At 37.0% G+C, this 14,493-nt stretch overlaps 1 protein-coding gene across 1 annotated transcript in view; it reads left to right on the plus strand.

Moving 5' to 3' along the window:
* Positions 1 to 14,493, plus strand: part of CDH18 (cadherin 18) — a 212,716-nt gene that overhangs the window by 124,077 nt on the left and 74,146 nt on the right. Inside the window, exon 4 of the mRNA XM_079759562.1 lies at positions 7,551 to 7,718. Within this exon, the coding sequence (XP_079615688.1) occupies positions 7,551 to 7,718 (168 nt within the window). The remainder of the gene's footprint in view (positions 1 to 7,550; positions 7,719 to 14,493) is intronic.

Consider the following 14,493-nt stretch of genomic DNA (forward strand, 5'->3'; position numbering starts at 1 on the left):
TCGTGCATAGGAGTGGGAGGGGGGACCGAGGGCGGTTGGCCAGCAGGCCCTGATTGGGCAATCTGTGCCGGCCAGCAGGGGGTAGGCAAGGGGAGGTTGGCTGTGGGAGCGCACTGACCACCAGGGGGCAGCTCCTGCATTGAGTGTCTGCCTCCTGGTGGTCAATGTGCATCATAGTGACCAGTCATTCCAGTCGTTAAGTCATAATGGTTGCTTAGGCTTTTATATATGTAGATGTTCTGTGTTTTTATTTAAAATAAAATAAACTGTACAGAAAAATCTAAATATAAATCTAAAGTTATTCCATTACCCATTGGAACTCTAGAGTCTGGAATATGCTGCATATGACTATAGAGACAGCAATGGCTTTGCTCAGCCTCAGCCAGTACCAACTGACAAGTAGTGAAGTTTAGTCAGTATCAGCTGTCCACAGGGACAGCAAGACATCTATTCAAATCTTCTGTCACCTGAGGAACAAAACAAATATTTAGAGAGAGTTTTCACACTTACTGAGAACCTGATCTCTACTGTTCTCCTACAATCATTTTCCAATGATATCATTTTATCCATACAGTCATACACATCCCAGATGCACACCTTTACTAATGTCAGATCCCATTTGCATGGATACCATGCTTGTCCATCATCCTTCCATATTTTGTAAGCATACCATTCTCCCATAAAGTACTCTTTGGTCATGCTTGTCCATTTTGATAACTATGACCTCTGAAGTCTAGGTTTTGTTTGCCATTTAAGAAATGATATTTTTTGTATTATTTAACTTTCCAGATTTGCATACCAATTTCCCCATCAGTAAACACTCAAATCATAACATTCTAATGTCATAAGCTCTGCCCTATAAGTCATAAACATATTAAGCATACATTAAATTTGTGATAAATGAAGAAAGAGATCTCTGGAACTGTGTTGCTGATGGATACATAGAGATTCAATGTCTACATCACTTTGCTTTCATTGTAAACAAGAATTTATGGAAGCCACATGATCTTCATAATCAGTAAGGAAATTTCAGAATGTATACTGAACAAACATAGCATATAATATACTAAATGTTAAAATAAATAGCAACTGAATAGCTAACACAAGAATCTCCCAGGTTCCTAACTCACCACAGTGGGGCAGCTGGAAATATGAATTATTAGTGACAAGATATTAAGTGGCATCATGTAGAAAATGGTAGTGGAACTTTTGAACATTATTAAACCTGTCAGCATTCATATCCATTTAAACAAAAAGATTCTCCAATGATATATGAGCACCTTAAGGCCAGATATCATGTGTTCTCAAGTCTAGATTGATATCTCAAATTTGACCATTCATGAGATTCAGGAAAGGAGCTTGTCCTCAGTACTGATGCTCAGGTCCACTCCCCCAGGTTCTGATCAGTAGGTCTAAGGTGACATACTTGAAGTTACATGATAATTGACATTTCACATGATTTTGTAATTAAGTGGTCCTTGTGCCCCATTAGAAAAACATTGAAAGACCAGCACATTTTAATAGACATTACATAATAACATGCTAGACATTGAGTGAATGAACAGTTAGGCAAATAAAGGAGTAAAATAAGCACTTGAGCTAAAGTGCATGTTATAGTTTAGACATTGAAGAAATCTTACCAGTTTCTTTTATAAATGTGTACACGTATCTTGGAGATTTCTGTAGGAATTTGAATGTGCATTCTTATTTATTTGTTCTAGCCTTTTAGGGATTTTATTTTGCAGTCTTCTGTGGTAGTATCTAATGAACTAAATTTTTACATTTCAGTCTTAAATTATTTTTAGTGAGTAAAAATGCAAGAAAACATTTTGGAGAATCTATTGCTGTATCTGAATCTCATCATTCAGGGAACATTACACATGTGGTAGTCCTGTGAGTTGGATTCAACAAGCAATGTTTATATCCACAGATGAGTTTTCAATGTTATGAACTTGTATTCAGCAGAGAGTAATTCCGTTACAAGCCCCTACATATCAAGGTGATTGGGAAGCAGTAGTCAATAGGTAATTTGCAGGCAGTGGGGCACCTGCAATCATTTACCAGGAAAGTAATAAGAAACAAAACAACATAATACAATGGTAATCACATCCTGTTGATTCAACCCAGCATCACAGGAGAATAAAAGGCAACAATTCCCGTTAACAATTTGGAAGTAAACATTGCTAGTGAAGCATGTCTTGCAAACATTCACTATATGCCATTACCAGTTACCTAACATGCATTGTAAATAGAAGAGTTTTCTTTGTTTCAAACAAAGGAGCAACGCAATAATTTATGGTAATTACTTTAGCTGCTTCATATAATATATATTTTTAATTAATTTATTTATTTTATTTATTTCAGAGAGGAAAGGAGAGGGAGAGAGAGGTAGAAATATCAATGATGAGAGAGAATCACCAGTCAGCTGTCTTCCACATGCCCTCCACTGGGGATGGAGTATGCAACCAGGAAATGTGCCCTGATCAGAAATCCAACTGTGACCTCCTGATTCATAGGTCGATGCTCAACTATTGAGCCACAGCTACTTCGTATTTTTTTCTTTACAAATTTACTTAATGAAAAGGCCATGCTTATGTCCTTATTAGGTTTATTTGGAAGACAAAAGGAAAGTAGATTACAATACTGTGTACATGGATATATGCCAGGAAAACCCAAACAAAGAAGACTTCATTTCTTACTTGCATTGTGTAAATATAATTTAACTTGTCACATGAGTTTAGGCTTCATAGTTCTGAAAATATGTAATACCATTGCACATTATTTTTGTCTTTGTGTGTGTGTTTCCATACATATATGCATTTTTTGGCATGACATGATGGAGATTAAAAGTAAACAAAGGCATAAATACATACTGGTAAAACTTCATCTTTCTAACTATGGCTTTTTAAAGTATGACCTTGCCCCTCTTGCATTAGAATCAGCTGTGGTAGTTGTTTTAGATGTTGGGGGAAGTCAACAAAACCAATTTATCCTCCAGCTGGACTGGAGCAATCTGGGGCTCCTCTCCCAACCTCTGCCCTTGGAATATTACTTATACCTGTGGTTCCCATGATAGGAGCTGTTTTCAAGGACACAGATTTGAGAAACAATGTGTGGTTGAGGTGGTGTATGCGACTGAATCCAGGTCATTATATGAACTCTTTAGATTTTAGCATGTGGGTTTGGAGCTCTACTAGTCTTTGGTCACTTGATGGAGAAAAGATAATATTTCAACAAATTGTGCTGAAACAAATGAGCATCCACATGCAAAAACATGACGTAGACATTACACCCTTAAAAAAAGGTAACTCGAAATGAATCACAGGCCTAAATATAAAGTGCAAAAATATAAAATTCCTAAAAGAAAACATAGGAGATAGTCTCCATGACTTTGAGTTTAGCAATGACTTTTTAGATACAACTCAAAAATCATGATCCATGAAAGAAATAATTAAAAAGCTGAACTTCAAAAAAACTTAAAAACTTCTACATTGTGAAAGACACTGCATTGTCAAGAGGATAAGAACACAAGCCTAACCTGGGAGAGAATATTTGAAAAATAGATGTTTGATGAAGGACTGTTCTAAAATATACAAAGAATTATTAAAACTCAATAAGAAAAAAATAATCCAATTAATAAGGGACATCAATCCTGTGTCAGATATGTCGTTAGTGAGTATATTCTCCCAGTCAATAAGTTGCTTTCTGTTTTGTTGAAGTTTTCCTTCAATGTACTGAAGCTATTAGATTGATATATTCCCATTTGTTTATTTTTTCTTTTGTTTCCCTTGCTCAATGGGATGTGTGCACAAAGATATTAGTCAGACTAATGTCAGACAGTTTACTTTGTCTATTTTCTTCCAGTTTTATGATTTTAGGATTTACATTTTAGTCCTTAAAGCATTTTTTAAAAATATTATATGAGTGGTACAGTTTTTATTTTATTTTTTGCATGTATCTATCCTTCACTTGGTAATGATCAATGTTTTATATTTATAGTATACAGAATATTACTTTAATTATTTCATTGTAAAGCATATATTTATATTTATAGTATACAGAATATTACTTTAATTATTTCATTGTAAAGCATTCTCCTGGACAATAATCATATACTTCTTCCCACCAGAGGTAAGTTCCACTTATTATGTATTCTTTTTAGAATGGCATCTTTATTTTGTTTCCAATACTAGAACATATATATTTATTTTACAAAATATATTAATTAATTCTTACCTCATTCCCTTCTGCATCAACTCAATCCCTTCTTATATAATTATTAAATGTTATAATACATTGTTCTTTTTAATAAAAATGCTTGAGGCTTTTTTATATGCATGAATTGGATGAATCACTTATTATCATATAATTATAATTTTTATAAGAATAATTTTCATTTCATATTTAGCTTCAGGAAAGTTTTTATGAACTCCTCAATTATATATTCACAAATTTTGAAAGTTGTGGGATCTCTTTTCCTGGTGCCCAAGGCTCTCCTCTCAAAGTCATTACACATCCAGTAAATCAATTCAGTAAGAAATTCCAGAAGTTCGGTGTTTTTTATTCCAAACAACTGATTGACTATTCCATTCTACTTTTAAAAGACTATTTTTTACTTGAATATACAATCAACTTTTTCTCATTATATCAAGATATTGTTTGCAAACGAGTTCAACACTATATTTAGCAGTTATTATAATTGGCATCATGCTATGAATTGCACTGCTAACTAATCAAGTGTGTGATTGAAGCCTTTGGTGTCATTCTCAAAAGTGGCATGATCCAGATATTTTTTTAATGAAAGTAAAAATGTGGTTGTTAAATGTAGACAAATATTTGGGGTAGCAACTATATTTATATTATATATTTGCATTCACATAAAGCATATATACGTATATATTTAGATATTTATTTATAAGATAGATCATCTACATGAGGACAGTTTTTCTTATTTTATGACTTAACTAGTGGCCCGGTGCACGAAATTCGTGAACATTAAAAGGGAATTAATTAGAGGAAATATTTTAATATTGCTACTTGCCCTTTCTCTATAATAGAAGTGTCAGAGATGAAAGAAAATTAGTAAAATGTTTATAAAATCTTCCTCCTGTCAGAGTCTGGGGTGTGCCGTGGGACCTAGAGTCAAGTCCACGCCTACCACTCGCAATTCAAAAACACAGGAGACCTAGACCCCGCTGGCCCCACCTCCATTGCGTGAGACCCAGACCTGGCCGGCCCCACCCCTGTCAAGCACCTCCAGGCAGGGGCACAGCCTCAGGTCCCCCAGCCCAGCGCTGGGCAGGAGTGCAGCCTCAGGTCCACCGGCCCGGCGCTGGGGTGGGGGGCACAGCCTGAGGTGTCCTGGCCCAGTGATGGGGCAAGGGGTGTGGCCTGAGGTCCCCCGTCAAGCCCTGTCAGGTGAGGGGCATGGTCTGAGGTCCCCCATTAAGCCCAGCCCCCACCCCCCTGCAGCATCACGTCAGCGCTGAACGGGGATGCGCACAGGCAGCGTCAAGTCCCTAGCCTGGGATGCAGGCAGGCAGCTTCACCTCAGCGCTCAGCAGGGATGCACACAGGCAGGGTGACATTAGTGCTGGGGGCTGACGTCCCCACCCCCATCCCCACCCACAGACTGGTTGTGACTGGGACACCACCATAATGGACAAATTAGCATATTACCACTTTATATGTATAGACAGTATTTGGGTAAACTTGACCCTCTCAAAAATGTGTTTAATTTTTAAATGTAGGCCTCTCTTACTAAGGCTCACTAATTTGTGCATATATGTATGTTTACTTACACATAATTATAAATCCTATCTAATAGAAGAGTAATATGCAAATTGACCATACTTACGCTACACATACCAGCCACTCCCATCAGCCATGCCCACCAGCAAATCAGGAGCGAATATGCAAATAAACCCAACCAAGATGGCTGTAGCCATGGAGAGCAGGAGGGAGGCTTGAGTTTCCCCAGCAATGGAGGAAGCTGAGCTTTCCGCCTGCCCTTGCCAGCCTAGGCCTCCACTCAATGCTACAAAGTTTCAGTGATAGAAGATAAATAAATCCCAATAAAAATGGCAGCAGCCACGGAACTGGAAAGAGCAGAAGGCTAGGGTTGTCCCCGGCGACGGAGTAAGCCAAGCTTCTGCAGCCCTGGCCGGCCTAGGCCTCCACTCCAGGCTACAAAGTTTCAATTATAGAAGATAAATAAATCCCAGATACCAGGGCCTCCGCTTGGGTTGCCGGGGGGCGTGGCCGGCCTGCAAACCACCATAGGCCCCTTGCCCAGGCCACCCCATGCCCCAAGGGAACCCCCACCCTGATCTGGGACACCCTTCAGGGCAAACCAGCTGGCCCCCACCCATGCACCAGGCCTCTATCCTATCTAATAACATAGTAATATGCAGATTGACCATCACTCCAACACACAAGATGACTGCCCCCACGTGGTCAAAGATCCTGCCCCCATGTGGACACAAGATGGCCAGCAGGGGAGGGCAATTGGGAGGGACCAGGCCTGCAAGGGAGGGCAGTTGGGGGTAACTAGGCTTGCAGGGGAGGGCAGTTAGGGGCAAACAGGCTGGCAGTGGAGTAGTTAGGCTTCAATTGGGCTGGCAGAGCAGTGGTTAGGGGGTGATCAGGCTGGCAGGCAGAAGCAGTTAGGGGCAATCAGGAAGGCAGGCAGGTGAGCAGTTGGGAGCCAGCAGTCCTGGATTGTGAGAGGGATGTCTGGGATCAGGCCTAAACGGGCAGTCGGACATCCCTCGAGGAGTCCCAGATTGGAGAGGGTGCAGGATTGGCTGAGGGTTCCCCCCCCCACCCCTGGGCACAAATGTCGTGCTCCGGGCCTCTAGTAGATATATAATCTTTTTAATCCCTTTTGGATTCAAGTATTAATTCATGAGACAGTCCATTAAATGTCTCCTTTGTCCCTATAAAGTAAAAAGTGTGACATTATGTGTGATAATTTGACTCAATATCATAACTTTATTTTGCGTATGTACTTAGATCTAGTTCTTATTGTTGTTTTTATTTCTTGCCAAATTTTGTGAGTTTCTTAATCTTGATATATGTTAAAATGCTTCCCACCTATAATCTTATTTCAACTATCCACACTTCCTCAACATTTTCCATCATCAAACTTTGACATCACTGTCAAGAAACTATGTAAATTCTCTGCAAAGAGGAAAAGTAACCTCAGATCATCTCAACTGAGAAGCACGAGGTGAGAAGTGTTGAACACACCAGCAGAATGAATAAGCTCAGGTTGCAATCTGCCCTCTAGTAGCTGTCTACCCCAGGGAAGGTAGAGATGGGCATCTTACATTTCCCATGAATAGGATGGTTTGGGACATGTGCTTGACATGTTTTAATTGGACAGTTTAGTAACATTGATAAGGTACGCTTTGCCTCAGAAGCCTGGCTTTTCTTTCAAACGTATTTCATGAAAAATGCATTTCTTAAAACAGAAAAAAGGATAAATATTTCTATGCCATTTCTCGTTTATTGAATAACCCATTCTGGGTTTTAAATATGTGTTACAGGAGTTATTAGAACTGCCTTACATAACATGGACAGAGAAGCCAGAGAGCACTACTCGGTGGTCATTCAAGCCAAAGACATGGCTGGGCAAGTCGGAGGGCTTTCAGGATCCACAACGGTCAACATCACCCTGACCGACGTCAACGACAACCCCCCACGCTTTCCTCAGAGTATGTACCTGTTTATTCTGATTTGAATGTAATACTATTCCTTTATATAAAGCAAAATGAAATACTTTCATCTACAGTGGCATGTTACTGTTATCTTAAATGGAATATTTTCTTTTTGTGCCATATGGTCTCCCTCCTATAAACAAGACTAAAGAATCCATTCTACCTATTGTCTCCTGAACCTGGTGGATAATTGTCACCATGTTAAAGGTGTGTGTTTCAGTTAGTATCACAGTTAAACATTTAAAATGCTGTAGTCATACTGGGTGATGTTGTCCTGCATTGACTAAAGTATTTATGGGTTACCAAGGTATTCATAGAGATATTCAAAATACTCTTTGGTATGGGCATTCTCAGGCAAAATAATTGCATAGGTTCCTTTTTTACTAAAACTTAAAAGAAAATTCTTCATATTAGGAATGAATGCTCTTCACACACACACACTCACACACACATACCATCCAACAGTCCAACACCAGGCTACAACTAATATAATAAGGTAGGATTTTTGAGTAGACTATGAGTCTTAAGAAGGGAGAGCATAAACTAGCAGGCAATTTAGGGAGAAGTATCAGTTCTGTGTGCTTGGAAGGGAGTGATATTTATGATATCAGAAGGGACAATAAATAATTATATTTGAATTTTTTGATGTGGCAGAACTGTAGAGGACATTTTATAGAATGATTTTTAATTATAAAAGTCCTGTAAGAGATCTGCCCCTTATGTTCTTCTTACACATGATGTTTCAAAACTGTAATAAAATAGACAATGTGGTACGTCAGTAATGACTCTTCACAAGTTAGTGCTAAATTCCTTCCCCAACTTTATCTCTTTTATAAAAAAAATATTTTTTATTGATTTTAGAGAGAGAGAAAGGGAGAGGAAGAGAGGGATAACCATTGATGTGACTTAGAAACATCGATCAGTTGCCTCCTGTACCCCAACTGGTACCAAACTTGCAACCTGGGCATGTGCCCTATTCAGGAATCAAACTGGTGACCAACCACCTGAGCAACACTGGCCAGGGCTCCCCAGCTTTATCTCTTAATGTTGGTCTCAGTACACCTCAGGCTCAAACAGGGTGGAATACTGATCATTCCTAATACTTAGCATACTCTTAATTCAACTCAGAATACTCCACACTCACATTTTTTTGTTTAAAAGCCCTGCAGAACTAACCCTGTTGCAGAATTAGCAGAGTTTATATTCTTAATTTCCTATTACATAGCACTTTCTCATGTCCTTTATTTCCATAGGTGCATATCTCCTCACCTAGTATGCATCTAAGTACGAACAATGCTTGAATTGTCTTTGTAAACTTAAGTGTTCAGGTCAGTGCCCAGCCCTTGAAAAATGATTCCTAATGAGTGACTGGGTCAAATTTAAATACTCTGTCAAACTACCATTGTTGTAATACATACAACTCCAGTTTCCAGTTAGGCAAAACCACTTTAAAATATTGGTTCTAGAGTTAAGATTATGTGACCTGGTTCACTGGCCTTTGCCCTGTGGAGAAAGTATGTCTAAAAGAAAATTATAAATCATAGATAGGGTTATATTACATTAAACATAACATATAATTAAATTTAAGTCATTTTACAAAGTACATTGTACTTTTATATTTAGTTTATCATTTAGTCCATGCATTATGCAAATACACATACATCACTTTCTCACAAGTGCTGTTATTTCACAGGATTAGAAAACTGAATTTCAAATATTTTTAAAAGATAATGAGTAATAGTGCTAAAATCAACTGAATACAAAATTTAATATAATTTACAATACTAACTTGTCTACCTTATTTTCAGGCAGATTATACCATGGCTATTGTTAAGATGTATATTAATATCATTGATTTTAATCAAGAGAAAAATCCAGGGTGGGAATGGCTGGAGGAGGGGATGTCAAGAGGGGAAAAGGGAGACATGTAAAACTTTAGACAATAAATAAAATAAAATAAAATAAATCCAGTTCTACACAATAGGACATCAATAAATGCTTGGTCAAAATACAAATAACATCTCCATTTCTCTCTCTTCCTTCTTCTCTCTATAATCTATTTTTTTAATTTACAAGTCTATTAAAATAGATTTTAGAATTCAACAGAAAAATTGTAATAGTGATGAATGTAGAAAACTATGTATGGGCTTATGATAGATTAATAATAGTTTTGTTGTTGGAAGCATCAATTTATGGTGAAAACAAACATTTTACCTGACAAGGAAACAATAAATGTGTACCCTCTTAGTGAGCTCATTATATCTAATGGGATCTACCTGTCCTTGGTCAGTGACAGTCTGTGCAGAATGACTGACCGATGTCACCCCTGACACACTGCAAGATGGACTTTGTTTTGAAACAGAGCCAGTACCTACCCTAACTTGTTTAAAATATATTTTATTTTGCACTCATGTTGCTCGAACATACTGCTGCTTTCAAAATGATTTAGTGTCACCCTGACAAGAGTAGCTTGCAGTAAACTGTTTTTCATTTACCCATTGCATTAAACTCATCAAATGGCTGCTTACATATGGGAAACTTTGTAAACTCTTGGGAGAAAGAAATGATGTAGATGAGGACTGGTATTCATGAAGCACCACAAAACATAAATCCATTTATATTTCAACCTATATAAAGAGCATATCCAGTTATCAAATGGATCCTGTGGTCTCACTGTTGCTCTTAAGACATATGTTTAGTTCTCCTAACTTCCTTCTCTCTTTTCCTATCTGAGAGAGCCATCTTTCTTATACCATTATGTGATCAGTTCTAGCATAAACATCCAGCATACAAAACTGCAAAAATATTACCTTATTGTGTTTTTATTCTTTTCCTTTTATTTGCTAATCTACCATGGCCTGAGAAGGTGAGTCAGCTTGTTATACCTTGTATTAATTTAAAGCTAGCTCTGTATTTTATTTTTTGTTAATCCTCACCCGAGGATATTTTTTTCCATTGATTTTCAGAGAGAGAGTGGAGAGGGGGAGGGGGTTGCAGAGAGAGGGAGAGAGAGAGAGAGACATAGATGTGAGAGAGATACATTGATTGGTTGCCTCCCACATGCACCCCTACCGGGGCCAGTATCCAACCTGCCACCCAGGTATGTGCTCTTGACTGGGAATCAAACCCACACATTTATGGTGTGCAGGCCAACACTCTAACCATTGAGCCACTAGCACTATATTTTCATTTAAAGTGGATAGGCTTTGAGTAAGTGTTTGAGAGCAAAAGTGAATTAGACTAATAGCTATACAAAGTTGACTCTACAGAGTTGCAAACTCAGTGTCCTAGGATATAAGGCGAACAAAGGTCCAGCAGGGAGAAAAGCCATGCCCATCTAAGAGATCAGCCACTGCTCAATTCTAAGTAATGCCTACATGTGGGCAGGAGAGCATTAGAAAAGGGAACAGCTTGTAAGACTCAGTGAATGAGAAGAAACCAGACCATCGATGGCTTGAATCCTTAAAAAGTACAAATGGATGCCCAGTTCACCTCAGAGGAGAACACCTTGCGATGAAAAATTCCTCAATATTAGTCCTTTTATTGAAAGAAATCTATTCTACTCCTTAAGATTCTTGTTTCCTTCTTCTGGTTTTAGCTATGTAAGAGTTATATTGTAGTTGTTGCTTAATTTACTACTAGGCCAAAAAAAAATAATCACTGACAACTATTAATCTGTATAAACTAAGTATGCATGTAAAAGTCATTACCTTACACAAAAGTTTATAAAGCAAACTTTCTGTACCACAAATGGAAGGATATGTGTTTCTAAGACTTGCCCTTGAAGAGTAAATAAATAAGTTGGGGAAACAAGCATAACACATGTCAAATAATCGCAATGAAACTTGAGTATCTAACAAAACTTCCCAATAACTGGAAATGATTGCAAAACTATAAGTCATCCAACAATGAAACCCACTTATGACTGGAGTTAATATAGTGCAATGTAATAGTGGGAGGATCAAGTCCTGAAAGTTCAATAGATGGCAGTATTTCCCATAATACTAAAAATTACAGATGTTTAACTGATTTGGGTAAGTTTTAATGTTACTGGAAAAGAAAATATAATTGATGAGGATATTGACATTGTTGTGATATTGCGATAGCAAATATTTTGGAGGAAGAACCATAGTTTTATTACATACATTTTCATAAAAACAAATCTAAATGTATATAATACATTGAACACCAGTATTTTACCTGAAGGTGATATTCAAAGAAACACACAAAAAGCTTCTTTGATCCATAGTGTGCTTTTAAAAATGACATCCAGTTGATTTTATTATGGTTACAGGCATATTATTTTGAATTTTTTAAGGATTTCTTTAAGTATCAGCATGCACTTTATTTAGGTAATTGTCTCTATATACTTAAAAAATAAGTTCATCCTTGAAAGTCCAATTTTTCTGATAGTAATATAGAGATACCAGACTATTTACTCTTTTTCCCCAGTTAGTATTTGGATGTTCCCATCATTTTACTTTCAAACTATATTGTTCTTATTTTTAAAAGTTTCTCTAAGCCACTTTGTGTTGGTTGTTGTTTTCTTTTATTATAATCTAGGGTTACACTTTTTGACAAAGGTTTTTAAATGTGGAGGAATATTTTAGAGAAAGCACATTGGCATCAGTGAAGAGAATGACCGGGAATAACGAGGAAGTTAAAAAGATAGGGAACAAAATAACCATAAGTGTTAATCCATAGCCGGATGTCATAATGTATGATTTTTACACTATTTTAACTTTCGATTTTAAGTTATAAAATTGTGTTATCTTTTACCTCCTTCACCCATTTATCTACCCTCCTCCCATCTCATCTCTGGCAAATACCAGTCTCTTCTCTGCATCTATGAGGTTGGTGTTTTTGTTTTTCTTTCAGATTTCACATATAAGAGAGAGTATACAGCAGTTGTCTTTCTCTTTTTGGCATATTTCACTTAGCGTAATACCTTCCTGGTCTATCTAGGTCATTGCAAATGGCAAGATTTCATTATTTTTTATGGTTGAATAGTACTCTCTCAGAAAAATGTCTATTCAGGTCTTCTGCCCATTTTTTAATAAATTGTTTGGGATTTTTTTTGTGTGTGTGTGTGATTGAGTTGTATGAATTCTTTATGTGTTTGGTTATTAACGCCTTATCAAATTATGATTTGCAAATACTTTCTCCCATTCAGAAAGTTGCCGTTTTATTTTGTGGAAGGTTTCCACTTGGTCTGAAGAAACATACTTCTGATTTTAAAGTTAAATATTTTTAAATCATTTCAGGTTGCCTGTTTAGAACCTTACCAGTCATAACATGTCAACCATTTTACTCTTTGTTTTAAATATATTTGGCAGTATGCTATGGCAGAATTATCATTTTTTCCTTTATTTTCTGTCTTTTGTATAGATATTTATGTTTATGGTCATAAGCAGAAATTTATTTGAAGTGCTTTGATTGTTTCTAGTTAGTTTTTATAAATCAATTTTTAGTTTTCCACAGAAAGCTGAAAAAATAGGAATTATTTTCTATTAGAATTTATAAATTTACTATCTTTTAGCTTTTTATGAGTCATGCATATCATTAAAAGTGAGAGAATATTTGCCCAGCTAGTGCAGCTCAGTGGTTGAGCGTCAACCTGTGAACCAAGAGGTCATGGTTGATGATTTCCAGGATGTGGACTCAGTTCCCAGAAGGCCCCATACAGGAGGCAGCCAATTAATGATTCTTTTTCATCAACAGTGTTTCTATCTCTTTCACCCTCTCCCTTCCTCTCTGAAATCAATAAAAAATATTTAAAGAATAAAAGTGAGAGAATGTTCAAAAGTGGCACATTGTATCTTCACTTTGAAGAGAACAATAACTTTTCATAGGATAATAAGCTTTGCTATAATTGACACATCATAACACAGAATGTGTTAGGTTAAAGAACTTTAAAGATATTATTTCAGAGTGCAGTGAAGATTCTCATACTGGACAATTGTGTTTTTAATGTGTGGCATTCAAATAGCTATAGTATCATCATATATAATAAAAGGCTAATATGTAAATTGTCCCCTCAACTGAGAGTTCAATCAGCGGGTGGGGCCAGCTGGCCAACCACCCATGGCCCCTCCACCCAGCCGACCCCACTGTCCATACCCTCCCCACTCTGATCGGGCCAGCTGGACCACACCCATGCACGAATTCATGCACTGGGCCACTAGTTAGTAATATGCTTTATTCATGTATTAACACATTGCAGGCATACCTTAATATAATGCTTAATGATTAAAATTCAATGGAAGTTTCTTAGATTCAGGAAAATTCCTTATTGCTTGTGTCTCCTTTTCCTAAGTTGAAAGCAGCATTTCCAATGTAAACTATCTGCATAACACAATTTAAAAGAGAGATTTAGAAACTCTCTGGGTAATCTTGTTAATGTCAGGCAACCTAGATAATTCAGATATTGTGGTATCTAACTATTTATATGCCAATCAATTTTCTCCCAGAATCATCTACAAATACATATTTTATATTCAGCTGGTCACTTTCTCATATAAATATTATTCATATAAGAAAAAATATTAATTAGTCACAATGAATGTGATGATCAGATTAATTAAAGGTTTTGAAGGCTGTGGTTTGGGTTAATCTTAGGGAATAACTTATTTGCTTACCTGGTAAAGTCACTGAAGCAAAGATACAGGTCTTTTAAAAAGCAATTAGAATCAATGCTATCCTGGGGAAAAACTGTTAAAAGGGACAAGCTTCATTGAGCAAAATGCCCTTTTATTATTCCCACCAAGTCTTC

This window comes from Cnephaeus nilssonii, assembly GCF_951640355.1.
Source record: "Cnephaeus nilssonii genome assembly, chromosome: 2".
NCBI lineage: Eukaryota > Metazoa > Chordata > Mammalia > Chiroptera > Vespertilionidae > Cnephaeus > Cnephaeus nilssonii.